Source organism: Eublepharis macularius, chromosome 12 (genome assembly GCF_028583425.1).
Source record: "Eublepharis macularius isolate TG4126 chromosome 12, MPM_Emac_v1.0, whole genome shotgun sequence".
Lineage (NCBI taxonomy): Eukaryota > Metazoa > Chordata > Lepidosauria > Squamata > Eublepharidae > Eublepharis > Eublepharis macularius.
Genome location: NC_072801.1, coordinates 76,558,696 through 76,583,427, shown reverse-complemented (window position 1 = coordinate 76,583,427; position 24,732 = coordinate 76,558,696). Strand labels below are relative to the sequence as shown.

At 48.9% G+C, this 24,732-nt stretch overlaps 1 protein-coding gene across 1 annotated transcript; it reads right to left on the bottom strand.

The window, feature by feature from the left end:
• Positions 1 to 2,792: 2,792 nt before the first annotated feature.
• LRP10 (LDL receptor related protein 10) lies at positions 2,793 to 15,587 on the bottom strand. Its single transcript, XM_054993471.1, has 8 exons — positions 14,737 to 15,587; positions 12,840 to 12,878; positions 12,480 to 12,612; positions 11,999 to 12,183; positions 10,485 to 10,706; positions 6,668 to 7,514; positions 5,510 to 5,639; positions 2,793 to 4,412 (listed from the first exon to the last, which is right to left on the bottom strand). The coding sequence occupies exons 1-8, from the start codon at positions 14,855 to 14,857 to the stop codon at positions 3,849 to 3,851; spliced, it is 2,241 nt and encodes a 746-aa protein (XP_054849446.1). The 5' UTR covers positions 14,858 to 15,587; the 3' UTR covers positions 2,793 to 3,848.
• Between the last annotated feature and the right edge of the window lie 9,145 nt (positions 15,588 to 24,732).

Sequence of the window (24,732 nt, the reverse complement as noted above, 5' to 3'; positions counted from 1 at the left end):
AGAAAACTGCATCCAGGCATCTGGGCCTCAGGACACACACAGTGACGCCTTGAAGCCCCCTTTCCTCGCTCGTTCTCTCCTTTTCTGCCGCCTCCACTGGAAGAATTTGAACTCGCAACCCTTCCTTTGAAGACATTTAGCAGCCTGGAGGTAGGGCAAGCGGCTGAAGTAGATGTGGGTGGGAAGAGAGAAATACGTCACAGGCAGATTCCACCTGTGTTATTTAAACCAGGATGATGGCTGCCCTGTACACACTGCGGATGTTGCCACAACCACAAAGTTGTGCGAAGGCACAGCTGCATGGAAATTGGCCTATGGGAATCAGGCCTCTACAATTCAGACCTGCGAAGCCATCGTTGTATAGTATTTTAGGGAGGGGGTCTCAGATGCTATGTTGCTTTAAATATGTGCTCCTATGAGCCACCCGTGCTTAACGTGGTCCAATGTCAGCCTTGAATGGTTTGTGTTGTTTCAGCATTTCTTCACCTCCGTATTGGATTCTTGCTAATGCTGTGTCTTTGTATATGTGTATTTATCAACCCTATGGCATTGCTTATGGAAATGTCTTTGATATTGCTCGTACCAGGGGTTTTTTCCTGGGAAAAGAGGTGGCGGAACTCTCAAGAGGGAAATGAGGAAGAAACACATGGGATTCTTTGAAATATTATTTTCACACACTATTGCTGAGTATTTTCAAGAGGTGCTGGAACTCCGTTCCACAGCGTTCCCACTGAAAAAAAGCCCTGGCTCGTACTTATCTCACACTGTGTAATCTGCCTTGACTCTGTGAGAAAGGTGGACTACGAGTGACATAAATAAAGCTAGCCTCTCTCCATTCATTGTGAATTGGCCACAAGTCTGTGCTTCTCAGCCTCGAGGGTTTTTGGTTTGGAGGGGGGGGGATAGAGGGCAGGCAGCAATCTCAGTTGCCGTAACAAAGCAGGGACACCCCCCCCCCGCAAGTGTAGAAAGGGTCCTCGTCTCACCTACAAGCATTCTCCAAATGTGTGGAAGAAACATTACACCGACGGTATTTGTGAACACCAAGTTATCGGTATTAAGGGAGAACTAATCTGTGTAAATGGGTCACAGGAAGAGTTGGGAAGGAATCCAAAGGCACTACATCTCATCCAGTCCCCAAAGGCAGGTCCGGCCATCCCTTCAGAACCTCCTGTGATTGGCCCACAACTGCGAAGAGTGGCACGAGGCCTTGGCTGCTATACTTTTTTGTTGGCACTCCATAATGACCCGTTGGCCACTGTATAAGACAGGGTGTTGGAGAAGCTGGACCGCTGGTCCGATGCAGCAGGGCTGATCTTACATTCTTAAGAGGGCCTTACCTCTGGATAATTAATCACGTTGGCAGCATACACATCATTGCAGGCTTATTTCAGCCATCACTGCCGCCGAGACCTCTGCTGATGCACAGAAGGCAGCAAGGGACATACCTCGCTTGGGATGCCAAAATACTTTGACCTGGCCTTTCCATCACAGACACGAGTCTATAGGAGCTGAAGCTAAGTTTCCCCAATTCCACTATCTGATGCTTGCACTTAAAAGGCAGGTCTTCTTATTCAACTCAGTGGATTTACTTGCGTAACAGAAAGAAGAGGGAAAAAGTCTACCCATTTATTGTTTTTCCTCATTTTTTTTAATTCTTAGCAAAAAATTTTAAAGGCAACAGAAGGTGGAATAACAAACAGAACAGCACCGGTTAGTACTCACAGCTCGAAGACAACAGACAGTGCAAATATTTGCTCATCTAACTCAATGCTATTACTGTTATTCATACTTAAACCTGGGGGGTTGGCAGGGGGACAGAACAGCAGAAAAACGAACTCGTTAAGCGTCATTACCAATTTTTGTAGAATCTCAGCAAGAAATTTATATATAAAAATATTGGCTTGCACACCACCAGGGATTCATTTCTAAGACACTTGAGCAGGAGACTTTGGTGGATTGGGCCCTCCTCTTTTATTTTACTGGAGGAAGGTTTTCAGGGTGGATCTGCAAGGGCAGCCCCTGAATCCAGCCGCAGTTTCGAACAGAGCTTCGAGGCAAGGATAAAACCGGTCCTTTAAAAAGGCCGTTTTGCCATGCACCCCAGTAATTTGCCGTGCAGCAAGCATTTTGGACAGGGCGTAGGAATTAGCAGGTCCAGTGTATATTTCTCACCTGTCTAACTAGAAAAGTATTTGGTGTCTCAACAGAGGCTTGGACAGTTTTTCATGATGCTTCAATAGAACTATTTCAACAATGAATCTGCAAACAGAATTACGTCTTGCGTTTCAGACAAAAAAATGTGAGCATAAATATGTTTCTTTTACAAACAAAACTGGTTATCAACACTATTTTCATAGGTCAGTCTTGCTATTATCTTTTACAAAGAGGTATCACAGCAGAAACCTACAATTTTCTTTTCTAAATACCTTAGATAGGGCTTAATTGTGGGTTCTTTTTGAAAGAAGACCTGTTCAGGCTGAGATTCAATACAGATTTTATGCTCACGATGAAAAACACCCATCTAAGAAATAATCATAAAATATATCCATCGCCCTTAGTTTTTTTAAATCAAACACAATGAAAATTCTAAAATAACATTTAGAAAAACCATTTTTATACTTACTAGCTTGAATGAAGCAATAACCTCATCCTATTTTAGAAATAATCTTTCCAAAGCAGAGATAATCCTCATCTTTTAAAATCATATAAATATTTTATGCTGAATCAAGTTCATTGTGCATATTCATTTTCCTTCTTTTTGTCAGTGTAACTGAAATAATCTGCAACGATCACTACTAAATTACTTTTAATCCTTCATACAAAATTTTCCTTATTTACAGTTGATTGGTTACTCCAAGTTCTTGTGCAAAATTCTTTTCACTTCTCGAGTTTTTTAAAAATAATTTACTTACAAAACATCCATAAAAGATCAAAATATTTTCCATCTTATCTCTTTGTCATAAAACATTTTTTTCTGACTTCCACAAAAAAGATTTCCAGGGGAGTCAAACACTTTAAATATTTTTAGCTTTGTTACCTTCTTAGAACTTCAGAAAAAATAATTTTCTTGCTGAAGATTTTTTTTTTTTGCTTTTCTATAGTGTGGGCTTTTCTATAGTGCGTCGTTCAAGAACAACTTTTGGGGCTCAGCCAATACAGTCATTGCCTTTAAGAGCCACTATCGATTGCTAAACAAGCATCTTTTCTTCCTTCCCTTTTCGGCAGAGGAATATTGTAGTGTCTCCCTGCAGAACATATTTATTTTCCATTCCCACCTCCTCACTTTCTAAGAACATTTTTTAAAATGTCAAGTGCATGTACTTCTACTGTTCTCCATAAAAAGCCGTATTTCAGTGCCAGCTGAACCACAGCCTGTTGCTCACAGCTATGAAAAGATGAACAAATGTCAAGATGATCGGGTGGACCGAGAACACTCTTCTCACGGCTTGTAACAAAGAACACTAATCCCAAATGACCAACATTCCCTTTCAGAAACCTTATTTAACTGGCACACAAATATTACGCCCATATTCAACATCCTCCAATAAGCCAGAACGAGGTGGCAACAATTGGCACTCTTGTTCAAGTGCCAAGAGCAAAAAATAGAACCTTTAAGAACATTTACGTTAACTGCCAGTCAATTATTTTGCTCCTATTTCATTCACTATAAATTTGTCTCGCTTAAAGAAAGTGGCTGGAGGCAAATGCTAGAGGTGGGACAGCTGGAAAAGCCCCGGGGCAGTTGTTGCTTAGCACAGGTAACTGTCTGTGAAGTTCTTAAAGGCAATGTCCAGTGTTGGAGACAGAGGATCAGCTTGACCCTGAAGGGTGAACGGGTGGGGGTGTCAGGTCAGAAGGGGCTCATCGTCCCACACCTCGACTGTATTCTGGAGCCGTGGCTCAGTAAGAGGCACTAGCAACACATCATCGTCATCCTCAGGGGAGGGGGGCACACTGAGGGTGTCACTTGCCTCTACGGAGCACGGTGGTGCAGAGGGGAAAAGCCGCACACGGAGAGTTTGCATCATTCCTGAGAGCCGTGGAGTGGGATGAGGAGGAGGGGCACAAGGCTCTGGCAAAGGCGCCGGAGTCGGTGGGACTTTCTGAGGAAGAGGCGGGGCTTGCTCTTCACGTGGGACAGAAGTTGTATTTTCTTCCCCCGAAACCGACTCAGGCAGGATATCAGGAACGGAATGCAAAGATGATGTGGCGGCGGCAGCTGTTATGGTCGTTGCAGCAGAGGAAGATGGAACGGGCCGAGGGAGCAGTCCCCACCGGCGCATGCGCCTCACCAAACGGCGCTGGAAACGACTGCGATGTGGTTGGCGGCTCCCGTTGGCAGCAGCGGCAGCAGCTGGGTCACGGCGCAAGAGATGCAGCAGAGACCGCAAATTCCCCAGCATTGAGTTCTGAAACAAGAGAGAAAGAAATGAGCTGAGACATAAACCAGATTCAGACTTGTTTCAAATTTTCAACGGCTTCATCCAGGGAATCCTGGGAGTTGTAGTTTTGTGAGGGTGTTGAAATGGAGATCTTCCTGCTCTTAAGTTCAACAGGACTATGGCTTGGATCTTATGAACCTCTCCTGTCGAGTGTGCTTCCTCTATGCTAGAGGCGCAAGATCAACGATTTCCAGTGAGCCCCTGGAACAAACAGAAGTCCTAGCAGAAGAGGAATGCTTTGCAGTGAAACGCACTATCTAGCACTTGTAGAACTCGTTCACAGGATCCAAGTCTATAGCCCATGGTAACTTTGATGCGCGGCCTCTAAACATGGATAGGTTTACAATGCAAAGAAATTCTGAAACCGACTACATAAAAGAATGAAATGAAGCAATATTTTATCGAGCGTATGTCAGAAAAGAGGGATGCACATTTTTTAAATATTACTGTTGTAGGAAACATGCCCCTACAAGAGTGTAGCAGGCCAATGAACTGCCCAGAGTATGAGGATCCAAATGATAAGACAGGCACCAAGACTGGCAAAATTCACAGGCCTTCAGTAAGATGACTGACTGGGTAACGTTCAGGAGCACTCAAGCAAGCTTTGAATGTATTTTTGTGCTGCTGGCTGCTCCTCACAGCTCGGGGCCTCTGCCTTCTCTGAATAAACTGGGGCTTGATACCAGGTGTGGTTATAACAGACTTAAACCATACGGGCGTTTATCTGCTAAACAAAAGGTTCTACGTGCCTAGGAATCGACATGGCAGCCATGTTGCTGGCATAATGGGCCTCTTAGGCAAGTTGGAAGACTGTTTTATGAAAGGAATCTTCCCTCAAATCAGAACTGGGGGCACCTGAGATGGATATATAGGGAGAGAAACCTGCTCTGTGTCTGAGGGACCAAAAAGAAAAAAGCGAGGGAAAGCGAGAAACCTGCTCTGTGTCTGAGGGACCAAAGAGAAAAAAGCGAAGAAAACCGATAACAGAGATGGCTAAGTGCTAGACGAAGCCTACCCTTGAGGGCCTGTGGGAAAAAGTGAGGCAGAGAACAAGGCCATCTCACCTGACTGGGATGTTCAGTAGGGAAGCCATCGACTGGAGGGATGACACCACGAGCGATGAGTTGCCCGTAGGAAGGGGGAGCTTGGCGATGGATCATCTGGGCTTCCATCCGGGACATGGGGGCCAAGATGCTGTGAAAGGAAAGGGGTAAAAATAAGAATCACAGTCCCCAGCTGTTGTCCCTTCCTAAACAGCCCAAAGCAGCCATCTTTGTTTCTTTTAGCATGCTCCTTTCTTTCCCCATTCCCCTACTTTGCTTGACAATTTTGAGCTCCAATAGCTGCACTCAGGAGGCCTCCCCTTCTACCTTTGTTCCTCTCACCTTATGAGCCCCAGAGGACTCTCCGCTCTGGTGGAAAACATCTTTTAAGTGTCCCTGGCCCTAGGGAGGCCCGCCTGGTGTCGACCAGGGCCTTTTCAGTCCTGGCCCCGGCCTGGTGGAATGCTCTGTCTTGCGAGACAAGGGCCCGGCAAGATTGGCTTGCATTTTGCCGGGCCTGTAAGACAGAGCTATTCCGCCGGGCATATGGTTGACACCGGGTGGTGCCCCCCCCCGTGGAGGGGGGAGGGTTAAACCATCGCCCCTATGCAAACACAGAGGCATGTATGTACTACTATGCAGTATGAACTGTAATATTTAATGCTTTTAAATGTTTTTAATAGTTGGGTGATGTTTGTATGTTATCCGCCCTGAGCCTGCGAAAGCGGGGAGGGCGGAATATAAATATAATAAATTAAATCTCTCTGCTTTGGGTCCATGACGTTGCTCTTTCTGGCAGCACCTGCGCACATTTACCTTTCCTACCTACCTGTCCCAGTTCCTCCCTCTCTCAAACATCTCATTCCCTTTGTTGTCAACCACCCTGTGTCTCTTAGGCCCAGGCCCTGCCCCTTAATATAATGTTCAATTTTTATGCTGCCCTTCAGGAAAACTTAATGCCACACTCAAAGCAGTTTACAAAATGTGTTGTTGTTGTCATACGACAATCACCCTGTGAGGTGCATGGGGCTGAAAGAGCTCTGAGTGAGCTGTGACTGACCCAAGGTCACCCAGCTGGCTTCAAGTGGAGGAGTGGGGAATCAAACCCGGTTCTCCAGATTAGAGTCCTGCTGCTCTTAACAACAGCACCAAACTGGCTATCCTTACAGCTCTACTCACCCAAACTCGTGGCTACGGAGAGCATAGAGGCGGCACGTACAGCCTAGGGCAATCACCAGCAGCAGGCCGCATACTAGGCTGCCGATAACAGCTGCTGTCACCACTTTGCGCGGAAGGACATATGCACAGTCGGCCTCGTCGGAGGCGTCGGTGCAGTCGGGCTGCCCGTCGCACACCCAGCTCTCATAGATGCAGCGCCCATCCCGACACCGGAAGTTGCCTGGCTGACAGGTGTGACAGTGACGCTCGTCTGCAGCATCTGCACAGAAGGTTTGGTAATTGCAGCGGTCAGCAGGTCCATAGCAGGCAGCCCCGCCGATGCCTCGCCCTCCACAAGCGAACTGCCCATGCGGACAGCCACTGCAGCCATCTTCGTCAGCGCCATTGGCACAGTCCCAGATGCCATCGCAGTGCTCAGCAGCGCTGTAGCAACTGGCACCTTCGCCATCTCCGCCGCCACAGGGAAAATCCCACGGTACACAGTAACCTCGCACATGGTAGGTAGCATTGAACCCGAGGCGCATTCTTCCCGGTACAGCCTGGTAGAGGACCCATGCACGGCTGGATGGCGAGTCGACAGAAACAACTTTGCCGTTGCTGGTATAATCCAAGTTGCGCAGCAAGCGAGGGTGAGGTGTGCTGCCAGGCACTCCCTCATACACGTGCAGAGAGTCCCTGATGTCCAAATCGATGATGGTAAAGCGGATGCTTAGTGGGCGGCTGTCGTGGGCATCAAGGGCCCACTGGCAATGTGCAGCACCTGGGTGCGAGTCTGGGGCAAAGGCTGGTGAAAAAATTACCCCATAGAAGTTGTCCAGAGTGAGGTTGCATGCTGGGGGTTTAAATTCTGTAGGAGAGAAAGAGAAAAGAGTATAGAAAGTAGAGTAAAATAACCGAAGAATATGCAGAAGCACAAAACTGGGAAGATTATTCACAACTAGGGGACCTGTTAGAAACTGGTTAGGGGAAAAAAAGATAAGTAACTGGGAATTCCGCCTCCCGCTTTCTTCCCAAGTTTCCCCCTCAAGGATATTTATGCTCTAAGGGATTTGAACAGGTCTATTTGCTCTTTCCTTCTGTTTCCTATCTTCCCCTTTAACCAAAACACAACTACTTCCACATTCTGTGAATTCTACCCTCCCTTCTCAGGAGATAGATCAAGATGGGTGTCAGGGCTTGCCGCCGTTGCCACTGGGCGTGGCACTGGGCGGTCTGCTCCTGACGTCATAGGGGGGCCAGGGATGCTGCAGGACCCTGCTCTGTGAAAGGAGGGGCGGTATACCTCACCCAGACTCCCTCTCAGTCCACTCGCTGGCCTGCTCAACCTGGCCTGCTTGCCCCGTGTCCTTCTTCATCCCCTCCTTCCAGAACTCTCCTCCAAACCTCCACTCTTGCATTGCACCGCTCTCACTCCACATTATCACTCCTTACTCACCTCCACCACCCCAGGGCTCTTCCCAGCCAGCTTTTATAGGGCTTCCTTCTACTGTCCCACCCCTCTTCCAGCCCGGTCTTGGGCTGCACCAAGCAGTTGCAGCTGGGGTAGCTGATCTGGTCCCACTGACCAGCAGCAGCTGTGCCTTGTTCCCTGGCTGCCCAGCCTCCCTGCCTTGGCTGATTGCTGAAGGCCTGTCCAGCTGCAGTCCCCTGGCTAGCAGCTCGGCCTCCCTGGCTGAGCTGATGGCTGAAGGTGGGTCCAGCTGCGGCTCCTTGGCTTGTTGCCCAGGGCTTCCTGCAGAGTGCCTCCAATAGCCCCACCTGGAGTGGCTTGGCTTTTGGCAACTCCTGGGCCAGGCTACTATTTTCTAGCTGGGGCGTGACTTTGGGCTGTTGGGGCTGCTGCTGCTTCTCCTCCTTAGGTAAGGTCTTTGGGTGGGTGACTGCTGGGCCCCCAATCCCTCTGCCCTTGCCCCCTTCTGCCTTGCTTAGTCCCCTTTCCTTCCCCAGGGGAGTGGGACTTGCTGGCTTCTCTCTGTCTCCCCCTGACTCCTGAGGCCCTGGGCCTTTGCCCCTTGCCCCTGGCGCCGGCAGGTTCTGGCTCCATTTGCCCGTGGGAGGGGATGACCTGCTGTCCCCCAGCTGCCCCCTCTGCTTGCCAGTCAGACCAGTTGACCTACTGTCTGCTGGCTGACCGGTTGACCTGCTGTCAGCTGGCTGACCAGTTGACCTGCTGGCTGCTGGCTGCCCCCTCTGTTTGCCCATCAGCCCGGTTGACCTGCTGTTCCCTCTTGTCAAGTCTGGGGGCTGGGGCTCAGACCCCGGACAATGGGTAGCCGTGTTAGTCAGTTTGTAGCAGAAGAAAAGAGCGAGTCCAGTAGCACCTATAAGACTAACAAAATTTGTGGAAGGGTAAGAGCTTTCATGAGCCACAGCTCACTTCTTCAGATGCTAGATGCTTCTGAAGAAGTGAGCTGTGACTCACGAAAGCTTATATCCTACCACAAATTTTGTTAGTCTTATAGGTGCTACTGGACTCTTGCTCTTTTCAGATGGGTGAAAGAAAGGACATGCCTAGAGGGGCGCCATGGTCCGGTGGCAGAGGATGTATTGTGCCCATGGAATATTGTGGGTGCAGTTCCTGGCATCGCCATTTGCAGGATCTCTTGATAGCAGGTGCCTGGAGGGACCCTTCTCTGCATTAGATCTTAGAGGGCCATTGCCAGCCCGAGTAGACAACACGGAGACAGAAGGACTGATGTGTCTGACTCAAAATAAAGGCAGCTTCATAATTTACTTGTTGGGATTGGCAGAATTAGACTTTAAACAATTTTATTTCTATATGGCACTTTACCGACCAACAAAAGCAAGCCAGTCTCCAAGACTGTATCTCAGGGAGGTCACAGCCAAATTTTGATTGGGGGTGGGGTGAGAAGAGAGGGGAGAGACCATAAAATGGAGAAAAAGAAAGAAAATGAGAAGAAGGTGAGAATTGGCAGAAAACATTATTAAAATGAGAATGATTAAACTTATGGAAAAACAAGCCCTGCTGAGGAAAGCTCTGCTTGCAAAGGGAAGTGTGGCTTCACCAACCATTTGATGTTCTTCAGTAGCATCAGCAAACAGGTAGATGGGGGTAGCCGCTGCTAAACATTATGTGGTGCCCTGAAGTCATAGCTGACTAGTCGTGACCCCTGGCAGGGTTTCCTTGGCAAGACACTAACAGAGGTGGTTTGTCATTGCTTGCCTGCAACCTTGGTCTTCACTGGATGTCTCCCATTCAATTACTAACCAGGGTTGACTTTGCTTAGCTTTTGAGATCTGATGAAATCAGGCTCAAAGGATACTAAATACTATGCTTTTGGATTTCTAAAAAAGCTTGGATAAAGTCTCTAACCAAAGGCAGAGCAAATGTAAGAGTTTCATGAAAACCGGTCAGGCTCGTTTATGGATCAGTCACAACTACCTTATACGAAATTGGACCACTGGTGCGTTAAAGTCAGCGTTGTCTACTCAGACGGGCAGTGGGTCTGCAGGGTCTCAGGCAGAAATCCTTTAGATCACCTGCTATCTGATCCTTTTAACTGAAAATGTCAGGGACTGAACCCGACACCTCCCGTTGAGCTCTCCCACTGAGCCACGTCCCCTCCTCAGTCACTGGTGGAAGCAAGGCAGCAAAAGACAGCGATCAATGGCACAATTGGTTTGGGGACCGGTGCCGTTTATCATTCACAAAAGATCTGAAGTCAAGGGAAAGTAACGAAGAAGTCAAGCTTGCAGATTAACACCCAGCTGTTCAGGACTGTGAAAATGCAGGGCTGCCACTTGATCAAACCCATTCAGGTTTTCTGTTTCGATTGCAACACCTCCAAATAATTACCTCCCCTAAGCCTAAATGATGAATTCCTTTGCGGCTGCTCCAAGATTTCCGAGGCTGCTCCTCGAGTCAGCTGATCCAGCCAGGGCGGCCAACGCATCCCCTTGGTGGTTGCTTGTCCCCACCCGGTGGCCTGATCCACTGGTACGGAGCTGGAGGATGTACTCGGGCACCTGTTCCCCTGGCCGCAAGACGTGGTGATCCTTGGCTTGGAAAAAGTCCGTTCTGAGCGAGAGAAAGGAAGTATGGAGGGGAGGGGAGAAAGAGGTGAGCAACCACCTCTTAACCAGCCACTACATATAAGAGATTCTGCACCCTCTTGATGCCAATGGTACCTCCAAGGCCCCCTACTTTGCTATTCTAGGGAGAGTGAACAGAACTTCAGTTAGTCAGTGCAATAGGACCACCTTCCACAAGAAGCGGGACTTTAATGGTGGTGGTCCCCAGGGTGGTGAACCACCTCCCACTGCAGCTGAGAAACCAGTCCTCTTGCCTGGCACCCCAGAAGAGCTGCTCACTGTTCACAGCTTGAAGCGTTCCCCTAATTTTGTGGAGTTTCCCATGTGACCAGAAGGTTCTTTATTACTGCATTAAGAGCTAAGGGCTGAAGTGGTTTCGTACACACCCGATATCTAAAGCTCAAACTATTTCACTCTATGGATGCCAACCAGCTTCATTTAAACCTATGTGAGTTGCTTTATTGGGGCGGATTACATTTATTATCTGTACTGAGAACTAGACCTGCAGGTGATCAGCAGGGGGAGAGGAGAATGGGTTACATCAGTGCTTAGTTCTCGTGGCCCTTCTTACATGCCCAGAGTAACGCCGATCGCCACCTTGGGGTCAGGTAGCAATTTTCCAGAGGCCAGTTTGGTTAGGGATCCTGGAGGTGTTTTGCCACCTTCTGGGCATGGAGCAGGGGTCACCAGGGCAGTCAGGGGGAGGGTAGTTGTGAATTTCCTGCATTGTGCAGGGGGTTGGGCTAGATGACCCTAGAGTTCCCTTCCAACCATATGATTCTAGGATTCTAAGTGTAGTTTAACATTTTAGCTCCACAAATGTCAATTTTGCTTCTGCTCTGCCTGATCTTGCGTTCCAAGTGGAATCGAACTGTTGACACATATATATCTTTCTTCACTCTGGACCCCATAAATGGCCTGAGAACATCAGATGCAGCAGCACCGCCAAAATGATACAGCCATGATCTCAATCCATCCTTTAAGAGCTCCATGTGTGGTATATGAATGTCTTAAATAGCCTTCCTCCCACACAGATATGAAAGGCACTTCCCTCCAGGATGGACTTTGGAGGAAATAACGGCCCAGGAAAACTGGGTGAGCGGCTGAACGAAGGTAGACTAGCTCGATGGGCTGATGGAGGAGGAGAAACAGACCGGATATATAGGTGGTTAAACGGAGAAAAGAAAGCTGAATTAATGGCTGGTGAGGGAACATTTCCATGGCCAGAGAAATTTTGCATTTGGGACATTACAGCCACAGACAGTACTGACCCCATACCTCTCTCATATTTCAACAGAAACCCATCTCCCGCCACGAACTTCCAGCTGTAACTCAGGGTCACGTTGCCCCCCTTTATCTGGAGGGGCTCCGGACTGTTGTAGCCGCAGAATTTCTTGGTTGGCTGAGAAGATGAATGAATCGTCAGCACCTCCGAGCCACAGATGAGGCGGAAGCGCTGGAACCTGTCGAAAACAGAGAGACAAAGAAGAGTGCGCACGTGTCAGATTTTATTTCTCTAATAGGCTCCAGGGGAAGGGGGATTCAGAATAATCAGTGAGGGTTGAAATTCCCCCGAGCCATTCTCTGCAAAAATACTTGCCAGGGGACCATCTCCTGAGGGAAACACGGCCCAGAGAGCAAGCAAGGAGGTGCAGGGACAGAGATGGAGTCTTTGCTCTACTGGGACCCCGGCTGTTGGCTCTAGGTTTTATGCCTGATCCGGATGATCAAGCATGTATATGTGTGCTTGCTTTCTCACCTGATAGAGATGATATCCTCGGGCTCACCAAGAATCACCCAGCTGCAACTGCTATATGGCATGCCCTGCAGAGAAGGGCTACGGATTTGGCCTGGGAATTCCCTCCGGATGTCAGGGTAGCCCTGACAGACACCTGTGAAGAGGAAGAGAAAATAGTGAGTCCCTCCCTTCCATCCTTGCCCCCTCCCAATTCCCAGATTTTTGCACCCCCATAACGTATCTCAAATGTTCCTTTCTATCCACTAGACAGGGATATGATCTATGATCATTCCAGAATATCTTGCAGCCACTCTGCCACATCCTCCTTGTCTGCACTGCCCTATCCCTTAAAACTCGCTACTCACCCAGCTCCCTACTCACCCATGTAGGAGGGGCTACTTTCCACAGTTGGAATGGCACCTGAGGAATGGAAAGCAGAGAGAATCAAATTCATGTATTAACCTACTGCAGTCAACAGCAGTCAAGAGTCATGCGCCACGTTAAAGTGTAATGCATTATAACTTTTCCTGGACTAGAGCCCATTTTATCAGGTGCATGAAGTTCTACCCTCGGTTGGCAGATACAGACACATGTGGGTTCCAACAACAAGGAAGTTTTTTTAAACAGTGGGGCTGTAAGGTTATAAACGGCAAGCTGTGAGTCACTCATCTTTCTACGCAGTGCCTGGAGGTACGCAACAAAAGAACACAACACTTTCTTGACAGTATACCTGTAAGGCCTCCTGAACACTCCCAAAAGTGTTGAATTAAATCAGTTCGGTCTGGGAGCACTTTTCTGTAGCGAGAAAGTCAACCAAATTCAAGACAAATCAGATCTGTAACTAATCCAGCAGTTTCAGGCGGGCAGCCATGTTTGTCTGTACCGGAAGAGCAAGATTTGGGTCCAGCAGTACCTTAAAGACTAACTAGATCTCCAGAGTATGAGCTTTCGAGAGTCAAAATTCCCTTCGTCAGTTTCTGTTTCAGGGCAAGGCCTCTTTAGGAAGCATTTTTGTTGAAGTACAGCCACTGGTCAAATACACAAAACAGGCTTATACTTAGTCAGACCGCTTGTCTATCAAAGAATGGAAGGGTATGTCTGAAGGGGTCAGAAAAGCTCCCTCTCTCCTGGCTTCCCGCAAACTATGCAAAACTGAATTATTCTGGAGAGCCTTCTTACATAGGTAATAAGGAAAAGGGTCAGAGAAATACAGTATACTTCTGTGTATTGCCTGTTGCTGCAAGTACGCTGTTACTAGGGATAGTTCCACATTGTTTGATATGTCATATCAGTCGTCTTATGACCCGTTTCAGCATTTTTTTCCAGCTCTGTATCAGCTCTCAGCTTGTTTCCAAATCTCCGTTATCCTCACCCTATCGTACTGCTTATTGAATGTCCCAGCCGATGACTGTATTGACTTACACTGCATAATCCGCCTTGAGTCTCAGTAAGGAAGGTGGACTATAATTAATGTAAATAAATAAATAAAATACTGCCCTACTGCCACGGCATAGCGGTCATTTGTAACTGGACTTTGCTGTGCGAACAAGTGTGCAATGCCAGCAACGAGCATATGCAGCCAAGAGTAGTCTTGCCTACTCTGCCTGGCAGTGCCTCTCCAGGGTCTCAGGTGCAGGTCTTTCCCATCACCTGCTCCCTGATCTTGAGATGCCGGGAGCTGAATCTCAGCTGGCCGCCTCTCACCGCACTCTGCTGGGTGCCCCTAAGGGGCAAAATGTCACTCCTCGTAAGTGTTCAGAGCCCATTCCACACATCATCTCAGACAAGACTCAGGTTCATGGGGGCAGCCTGAGCGAGCCCACGCCCTTTAGGGTTACCAGCTTCGGGTGGGAAATTCCTAGAGATTTTGGGAGAGGTGGGCAGGGTCTGGGGAGAAAAGGTGCCCCAATAGGGTATTATGCCATACGGCCCACCTTCCAAAGCAACCTTTTCCCCCAAGAGAAAAGAGCAAGAGTCCAGTAGCACCCACAAGACTAACAAAATTTGCTGTAACGTGTGAGCTTTTCTGAGTCACAGATATCTGAAGAAATGAGCTGTGAGTCACAGAAGCTCCTACCCTACCGCAAATGTTGTTAGTCTTCGAGGTGCTACTGGACTCTTGCTCTTTTCTACTGCTCGGGGGAGCTCGAGACTGCCCATCTCGAGCTCCCCCCCCCAAAGGGAACTGATCTCTGAGGCCTGGAGATCAGCTGCAATTCCGGGAGATCGCCAACCCCCTCCCACCTGGAGGTTGGCAACCAACCTTTCCCTCTCTTACCCCAGAGGAGTCCGAGGAGCAAAGTTCGGGCCGCCCCCGAAGGCATCAACAGCGGGGTCGGGGGGCCCCCGCGGCCGGGGCCTGCCGTCGGAGGTTGGGAGGCGCCGACGTGCGGCTCCATCGTCGGCTTCCCGGGGTCAGGGCAGGCGATCCCGGCCGGTCTTCGACGCCCGGAGGGAGGCTGCCCCCTAGGGAAGGAGGGATGGGGGGGGGCGCGCCCGGGGCCTGTCCGCCTCCTGCCTCCCCGTCCGTCTTCGGATCGCCCCGCGCTTGCAAGCGCCGCTCCGCGCCTCGCCTCCGCGCCCGGCCGGGTCTGACGCCCTGCCTGGCCTGGCCTCCGCGGCGCCTCTTCCTCCCGGCTGGGCAACTTTGTTTTCTTCCTCCGCTTCCTGCCTTTGCAACTTTCGCGGCCGGTGGGGGGAGCCGCTTCCTCCTACCTGCCCGTTCCTCGTTCCTGCGCGCTTCGCTCGGCCGGCCTCCCTCCGCGCGTAACCCTTTCCGGCCCGGGCCCGGCGCCCGAGGACGCTTCTCCGCGGGCGTTGCCAACCTCCAGGTGGGGCCTGGAGACTTCCCGGAACTGCAACTGCACTCCAGGCTGCGGAGATCAGTTCACAAATGGCTGCTTTGGAGAGAGGGGGTGGTGGTCTGTGCAATGACGCCCCTGCGGCACTCTCCTCCGCAGGCGAGGCCCTTCCCGCCAGATTCCCAGATCTGGAGTTGCCAACCCCGTTCGCACCTAGAAGTCGCCACCTAATCGGCTCCGGGGGACGGCTGGGGTGGCACCTTTCCCACCCACCCCCTTCTAGTTTCGGGCCTAGCCTTTTAAGAAGGGCTGCTTTGCTTCTGTCTCCCCCGCGGAGCGCGCCCCATTGGCCGCTGCTGGGGCCACCTACTGGCTCCGGCCCCGCGCTGCAAGCGAGGGCGAGGAAGCCGCCGGCAGGCCTCCAACTGCAAATCTGCTTGCTCAGGCCTGGCCGGGCTGCAGCGGCCTCGCCTCGCTCCCTCCCTCGGTGGAAGGGTTGCCAGCTCCGGATTGGGAGATGCCTGGAGACCTGGGGAGGGTGGGGTTTGGGGAGGGAGCTCAGCAGGAGACAATGCCATAGAGCCCTCCCCCCCCCAACAAAGAAACACCCGTTTCCTCCAGGGGAACTGACCTCTGCACGCTGGAGATCTGCGGTTATTGCAGGAGAGCTCCAGGCCCCACAGGGAGGTAGGCAACCCCACCAGGCCTGCCCGCTCGGAGTAAGGAAATTCCTGGAAATTTTGGAGTGGAGAATGGGATTTGGGGAGGGGAGGATCCCCGGAAGGGCACAGTGCCATAGAGTTCCTCCTCCGAAAGCTGTGACCTTCTCCGGGGGACCTGATCTCTGTAGCCTGGAGAGCATTTGTAATTCTGGGAGATCTCCAGGCCCTGTCTGGAGGTTGGCAACCCGACTCCATTGAACTGTGTGGGACTGGTTTTTTCCAGCTACATGAACTCCACAGGCACCCCGGAGACAGAAAAGGGAGGGAGCCAGGGCTCATTTTGAGGGGGAACGCGCAGGAACGCAGTTCTGGTAGTTCTCCAAAGAGGTCACATGTCAGGTGGCCCTGCCCACCTCATTTTGGGCCGTTTTGGGCCCATTTTGGCCTGGATTGGTCCCAAAATGGCTAGGATTGGTCCCAAAATGGCCAGGATCGGGCCTCTTACAGGTGGTGGATCACTCTCCCACTCAGCAGCAGCCCAATTCTCACCATTTTGGGGCCATTTTCAGCCCCTTTTTGCCATTTTGGGCCCAATTTTGGCCCTGAATGGCCAGGATTGGGTCCAAAACAGCCAGGATAGGTGATGTCAGGGGGTGCGGCATATGCAAATCAGTTATGCTAATAACTCACTTCTGGTGGTGTCAAGGGGCGTGGCATATGCTAATGAGTTATGCTAATGAGTTCCTGCAGCTCTTTTTCTACAAAATGACCCCTGCTTCTGGCCAAAAGTTTATACAATTCGCACAGGCCTCTTCCTCTATAATACCACTAATTGGGGACCAAGTCACCATGAACTGGTGTTGTGTGATGGTAAGAGTGTTGAACTAGGATCTGGAGCCCCAGGTTCAAATCCCCACTCTGCTGTGGGAGTTTGCGGAATGACCTTGGGCCAAACTCAGCCTAACCTACCTCACTGGGTTGTTGTGGGGATAAAATGGAGAAGAGAATGATGTAAGCCATGAGGGTCCCCATTGAGGCCAAAGGTGGGAGATAAAGAAAGATAAATAAATTAAATCAGTTTGGTATTTTTATTTCCTTGATATGTTCCTTGGGGGGGAAATGCTCAATTTTGGGGGGAGAGAGGTTTCTATTTTGGGGACAAAGAAGGGTACGCATGTGCCACAGGGGCTTGGCTGCTTCCTTAACCCTCAGCTGCACAGGAAGGGACAAGAAACGCTCCCTTTGTATTTTATAAAGCACCATTGATGGCATTGTTAATCATACTAACGATAACGATCGCATAAACTTTCCTGGATTAAAGCCAGCTTCATCAGAAGCGGGCAGTGTGTCCCAGCTGGCAATGAGTGTGTGTATGTGTACGTATATCTGCCAACTAAGGACACGCCTCATGCATCAGAAGTGGGCTGCAATCCATGGAAGTTTATGCCATTATAAATCTGATGTTCTTAAGGTGTCACTGTATTGCTTTAGCAGCAACAGCCTAGTTCTGTTCAGATATCTGAAGGAGGTAGAATAAAATCATTGTTGGGATTTAGCAAGCGTTTTTGTTTCAGTCATGGAAGAGTTAAATTGCTTGTGTTACTTAGCTAGTAAACTTGTTTGCATGTAACCACTTAGACCTCCAGTAAGGATTCCCCGCCAAGGAAAGGGGAGTCACTAGTCTTAACAAAGTAGAATTAGGATTTTCTATTGGACACCCTGTTTATTGGGGGGGCAATTAAGTGAAGCTATATACTGAAGGTTTATTGCTCTTTGTCTCTCAGTCAGTATGAGAGTCTTGTTCTCTAATTTTTAGAACTATCTTCTACTAGCAAGATGTAGTCAGTTAGCAATTTGTTATTTTCTACCAACATAACCCTATTTTTTATCCTTTATGTAGTAAAGTATTCTCACAGAGCTATACTGGAGTGTATGTCCTCATTAATTCCAATGCACAATTTCTGCTAAACTCTGCTAATTAAGTATTAAGTATTAATCTTCCTACAGGCATTAAAGGGGGAGTGGGCTTTTTATTGGGCTTATTATTTACATATCTATTTATTTATAGTCCACCTTTCTCACTGAGACTTAAGGCAGATTACATAGTGTACATCAGCGTAACCAATAGGATGAGACATCAAATAATGTAATAGGACTAGAACTGCAGAAATTGGAAACAAAGCATAAGTATTAAACCTGACATGTTGAATCATGCGAGAAACGCTATTGCATTAGTAGAAACACAAGGCAGGGCCAGCAAGATAAAATATACAGCAACGGATAGTAGATACTAGTACCCGTTCTCTTGATTGAAGCATCTTCCTAAATAGTTTTGTTCTAATGCAGCCCTATTTCCTTTATAAAATGCCCTTTTGAACAGTTCTGTTTTACATACTTGCAGAAAACCGGAAACGTGGAAGCTTTCTGGACCTCTTCAGACAGGCCCTTCCATAGGGTGGCGACCACGACATTGAAGGAATGTGTACGGGCAGTTGATGATCTTAAATTAGCAGTTAATTGATGTGAACCACTTCAAGCTTTTAATGGAAGTGGTATAAACATCAAACAAATGAAATTATGTGCATGCCGCCGACCTATGCCTGGATTGAAGAAAGAAGCAGGCCGGCATGTATTCATACATGATATATATTGGCATCGTCCCCGGCCCGACAGAAGTCATCGCCTGCACTGTGGCTGTAGCTAAGAGCCAATACAGAATCAATTGCTGGCTACCAGAGCCCCCCATTCCAGGGGCTGAGAGCCATTGTACTATCTCATGGCAATGGCATGTGCAGCATTAAGATAACCACCCAACCAAATCAACATGCATGCATGCCTCTAGGGGTATACCATGGTAATCGTGAACACTAGGGTTTGCAGTACTTCACACGTGTGTGTTGGGAAGTTGGGTTTTTTTAACCAGTAAGTGCTAGTACTCAATTTCTACTTAGTTATTGCTCATAGATTATGTCTTTGCCATTCACCAGGGATGCGCTGAGGGAGGGGGAGGGAAAGAGAGTGGACATAGAGTGTTGTGAGCAATTTAAGTAAGTGGACTTTTCCACGCAACTTCCTTTGGTAAAATATTTGCGAGAATGCATGCAGATCCAAAGCCAGACATGAAAGGAAAAGGATGACGGAAGGAAGGAAGAACAAGTGTGGGAACGCAAGTTTAATATGAGCCTGAACTTGCAAGTTGTGATCCCAAAGATTTAGGAGTGGATATGCCAAGTTGTTATAAATACAGGAAAGCGTCTGAATGTGTGCAGAGTGCATTTCCCTTGTTGCCTCATAACTAGACATGGGCACGAACTGCATTATGAACCAAAAAAACCCACGAACTGCCTGATTGTCTGTTCACGAACCGGTGGTTGGTGAGGGTCCATGGCCAACGAACCAGCGTTCATTGGAACGCTGGTTCGTTGAGTTCGCCCGCAGTTCGTGAAGCCAGACAGTCAGGCACCATCAATTCCCTTGGAAACGGAGCTGGGGGAATGCCTGAACTGTCTGCACTCCTCCTGTCGCCCTGGAAACCCGAATCGAAGCCCAGCTTTCCTTGATCGGCAGGTCTTCCTTCCAACCATGGAGCTGCAAATTGGTTACAATTGGTTACATGGGAGAAGACACCTGGGGGGGAGGGGGGTGTTCTGTAGCCATGAGCACTCCAATCTCATCCCTGCAAACCCTGATAGGCAGTTCTGATGGCCAACCCCTTGTACACTGGGCCAACATCAACTGGTGGCTCTAATTGTATTGAATGGGAGTTTCCTGGGGGCCTCGGATTGGAGAGGGTATAACTCCAAGATCCCTATTGAAATCTTGACCAAACTTGGGTGCTGGCTGGAGGAGAGCCTGCTAAACACTCCCTGGGAATATGGGCTCTCCAAGTCCAATGGGGGCCGTTCTGATGCCCACGAACCACGAACCTCAAACCGGTTTGTCAGCGGGAAATGTTCATTGCGGTGTGCTGGTTCGGGTTCCTCATTGGCACCAAACCATGAACCACTGGTTTGTTAATTTTTTTTGGTTTGTGCCCATGTTGACTCATAACCACCTTCTGCTCCCAAATATCTGGGCTCATGGGAGAGCCTTTTGTGTTAACCTAAAACTTGACGGCACTCACCACCACCCCACCAAAATTCTGGCACATCTCAAGTTAGAAATGAAGTTCCACTCATGGGTCAAGAGTAGAGATCTCCCCCCTGCCCCCACATCACACAAATGGCATGTCCTTCCCAGTCCTGACCTACTCTTTCGTAAAATCGGGGTGTTTAAACAGCCTGGGAAGTGCATGTTTAGGGAATCCTTACCCATATAAGTACAGTCAGGGTGTAGCAGGTTTTGGGAATTATTAACCTGGAGCAAAAGCGTATAATTTTGTCTACATGATGCAAGAAACCCTTCTTCTTTTCCCCCCTCCCTCTTTGTTTTTTCCATTCCTTGGAATTTGGATCTCTCCATGTTCGTCTCCAGACGTGGTTTACATTTTGCTGGCGTTTACATTTTGCTGATCCCAGAAATACATTTTTTTAAGTTTCCCACTTCCTCTTCCCCCTTCCCCCATGCCTTTTATTTTCTCTTCTTGTGGTGGCCGGAACCCTGGACACCTGGGTTCTTTGGAGAGGGGAAATGCACTCTAAGTTCTTGCTTCTGGTACCTGGGGGAAAAGATGTAGGTATATGAGGTGGGAGTAATGAGTTAGCAAAGAAAGGTCACCGGAAGGGAGGAAAGATTCCTCAGATTAAAAAAAAGGATGTGGGAGCAGAGTAGCGGTGTATTGTTTCAAAGTGGGGAGTGCTGGATTCTAAGACTCCAAGGTTCTTACAATGGGGTGAATAGTGAATTACAGCCTCTCTCCTCCAAGTATGAACAATGCAGGACTCTTCTTTGGGAGGGACCAAGGCTGGGGAAGAAAGAAGAGGCAGGAGAGAAACTCCTAATCTCTGATGTCTGGCTCCAGGGGCTAAGTAGGAGCGGATAGGCTTTCTTGCTCAGCAAAATCCGACTATGCTGAGTCAACTGTGGGAGACAATATCCTCTCCCAGCAGGCGAACAGACAAGGACCAAAAAAATATCTGCTGAGGATGGAGTGGAGGAGAAAAGGAAGCCCACATCCTCGGCGGCTGATCTGATTTCTTCCCCAACCTCTTCTGTTTCCTTCCTCCAAATTTGCAGGAGTGCCTCTGAATGGTACCAGTTTGCCCACCACGAGCACTCTTCTGCTACAATGGATAGCTGTATGGCTTTTTTTCTGGGAAAAAGGGGGTTGCCAGCACAGGGGGCAACTCTTGGCAGAAGGTGGTACCCCGGTACCATATGTGCACGTGCAAAGTGCGTGCATGCTCCCAGGACCACTTCTGCTACAATGGACAGCTGCAGGGCTTTTGAGGGGGGGGGGAAGAGGTGGTGGAACTCAGTGGGTTGCCAGTACAGGGGGCAACTCTTGGCAGGAGGTGGTACCCCTGGTACCACATGTATGTGCACAAAGTGCGTGCATGCTCCCAGGACCACACGATATCATTTTGGGTCAGCTGGAACAAGGGGGGAGTTTTTTTAAGTTTCAATCGTCCTTGGCGAAAATGGTCACATAGCTGGTGGCCCCGCCCCCTGATCTCCAGACAGAGTTTAGATCTAAACTCCCCTCTGTCTGGAGATCAGGGGGCGGGGCCACTGGCCATGTTACCATTTTCAAGAGGTGCCGGAACTCCGTTCCACCATGTTCCAGCCGAAAAAAAGCGCTGCATACTGAGAAGGGGTGGGGGTTGCTGGCTGAATAGTGGGGTGATTTTTTGCTTGCCTTGGGGCCTAAGTGGACTGCATGGGCACTCGATGTACATGGCATGGCACAGAATCTAACACCAGGGGTTCTCGCTATATAGTGGTGATTGACACCCATCTAAATGGCATTTGACAGAGGAGATCCTTGGTCAGGGTCTCCTAGGTTAGGTTTCTTATGTTAAAAAGGAACTGAAAGGGGGGGATCCAAACTGGGACCACAGCGTAGGAAGAGGTTTTTAAAAACATTTCCCTTCCTCCTTTAGTCACACCCATTTGGCACCACCCCTGTCCTCCTTCAACAAAACAGACGGGAAATAACGTATATATAAATCCAGGGCTCATTTCGAGGGAGAACGTGTCGGAACGCACATTCCAAAGAGGTCACTTGCCTGGTGGCCCCGCCCACCTGATTTTCGGCCATTCTGGGACTGTTTCCTGGGGGAATACGCCCCCATCTGGCAGCAGCTGAATCCCGGCCATTTCAGGCCCGATCCTGGCCATTTTGGGTCCCTTTCAGCCATTTTGGGCCCAATTCGGGCCCCAAAATGGACAGGATCGGGCCCCAAACAGCCAGAATTGGTCCTAAAATGGCCAGGATCAGGCCTCTGATGGGTGGTGGATCACTCTTCTGCTCAGCAGCGGCCTGATCCTAACCATTTTGGGCCCCTTTTCGGCCATTTTCAGCCCCTTTTTGCCATTTTGGGCCCAATTTTGGCCCTGAATGGCCAATATTGGGACCAAAACAGCCAGGATAGATGCTGCCAGGGGATGTGGCATATGCAAATTAGTTATGCTAATGACACACCTCTGGTGAACTTTCTCTTTGTTAGTTCATGTGAAGGTGCCTCTTTCTGTCTTGTACACTTCTGGTGATGGCAAGGGGGGTGGTGGCATATGCTAATGAGTTATGCTAATGAGTTCCTGCAGCTCTTTTTCTACAAAATGACCCCCATATAACTCCAAAGATCAGAATACACAGAATACAATTCTTCCAGCAATTAATAACTGTACTGTGTCTTTCCACACAGTGTTACGGAGCTTCCTCCTAGAGCCTACGGCAGGGCTCCCATACAGGCCTGAGCTCCAGCCCTTATTTTATTCAGAAATCAAGCACTGCCTGAAACTCTCTTGAATGCTTTTGGAGAATGCTGGCTAATTTTATGTTGTGAGCATCTTCCAGCCCGGAGAGCCAGTTTGGTGTAGTGGTTAAGAGCAGCAGAACTCTAATCTGGAGAGCCAGGTTTGATTCCCCACTCCTCCACTTGAAGCCAGCTGGGTGACCTTAGGTCAGTCACAGCTCTCTCAGAGCTCTCTCAGCTCCACCCACCTCACTGTGATTATTGTGGGGATAATAATAACATACTTTGTAAACCGCTCTAAGTGAGCGTTAAGTTGTCCTGCAGGGTGCTATATAAATCTAATGTTGTTGTTATTGTTATTATTACCATTGCTAACCATGGTGTGAAGTGGATCACATTAGCTCACTTTTATCATGCATCTAGGTTCGCTTTATTTATTTAAGACAGTGATAGCTTTTCAGATTGTCAAGTGTGCAAAGATTTCTTTTATGGGGAAAGCAAACTGTGGTCAAATCGCACAGCAAGCATTTTTTTTTCCATTGGGGGAAAATAAACCTTAAGGGAAGAAAGATTTGCCCTGCTGTCCCTACACAAAAAAACAGGGTTTGCCCCATGTTGAGGAGGGGCACCTTAAAAGGGGTGTGGCTGTGGCTGACGGATGATGGTTGAATGTAGGCCATGCCAATGGGCAATATAGCCCACGGTCCTCTATTCTAAGTAGGCACAGGATTGGAAAACACCTAACTCCGCCCTGGTACAACCCCTACAGTGCAACTAACTCTGGAAGCTGGAGAGGGAAATCTCTGGAGGGGATTTCCTGATGAACGCAGACAAATTCCTCAAATTTCTTCCTGCTGCACGTTCTGTATCAGCCTGTTAGGTAGATATTGCCCTAACCTGGGTAGCCCAGGCAAGCCTGATCTTGTCAGATCTCTACTAAGCTGGATCGGCCTTGGTTAGTAATTGGATGGGAGACCTCCAACGCACGGTTGCAGAGGCAGGTGATGGCAAACCACCTCTGTAGGTCTCTTGCCATGAAATCCCCACCTGGGTCATCATAAGTCAGCTATGACTTGAGGGCACTTTACACCACCACCAAGGTACAGACTAGAACATATGGCTACGCCTAAACCACTTATTTATTTGGCTTGCTGTGTCTCCAGTGTAGATCTGACCACCCAAACGCCTCCTTAGAGAGGGTGTGTTTTTTGTGCTGCTGTGGAAATATACACTCAGGCTAGGGCTTTGGCGAACCTCCAGGAGAAAGCAGCTGCCCCAAAGTGGAGCGATCCAACTTTTCAGAGGCTGCTGGCTAAAATGTCCAAGGAACTCATTTAGGAAATCGCTTGGGTAAACACTTGGTAATCCCTGCATTGTTCAACATGCTTCCATTAACAACCTGGGAGAACAGAACCCAGGACGGAGATCTGGCTGCCAGCCTCTTCACAATCGTTCCCACACCTTTGGAAGCCAAGGCAAAGGAGAACCCAGGAATTCTGGCTCTCAGCCCCTTGTACTTGCGCCCGCTCTCTGAGCCAGGGACAGGCTCCAAGATTCCTAGGCTCCATGGGCTGGCAAAGGGAAGCCCGGAGAGCCTGCTTCGGAGCCTGAGGAGGAGGAAGAGCCTCTGCAATTGTGGCTCTCCAGACTCCTTCGAGATCTAAGGGGGATTCTTTCTTTCTTTCATCCTTCCACTCTTTCTTTCATCCTTCCACTCTTTCTTTCTTTCTTTCTTTCTTTCTTTCTTTCTTTCTTTCTTTCTTTCTTTCTTTCTTTCTTTCTTTCTTTCTTTCTTTCTTTCTTTCTTTCTTTCTTTCTTTCTTTCTTTCTTTCTTTCTTTCTTTCTTTCTTTCTTTCTTTCTTTCTTTCTTTCTGACTCTTCCTGTCTGCTAACTTTCTTTCTCTCTGAGCTTTCTTTCTTTCTCTCCCTCCCTCCTTCTCCCCCCGCCCCAAC

Bases quoted from the DNA above. Each gene is read 5' to 3' on its own strand.
- LRP10 (XM_054993471.1), bottom strand. From the start codon at position 14,857: ATGGAGCCGCACGTCGGCGCCTCCCAACCTCCGACGGCAGGCCCCGGC. The intron at 12,184-12,479 runs GTGAGAAAGCAA...TGTTTTCGACAG, and splicing joins GAGGATATCATCTCTATCAG to GTTCCAGCGCTTCCGCCTCA. The intron at 10,707-11,998 runs GTATGGGGTCAG...TCTCTCGCTCAG, and splicing joins TCTGTTGAAATATGAGAGAG to AACGGACTTTTTCCAAGCCA.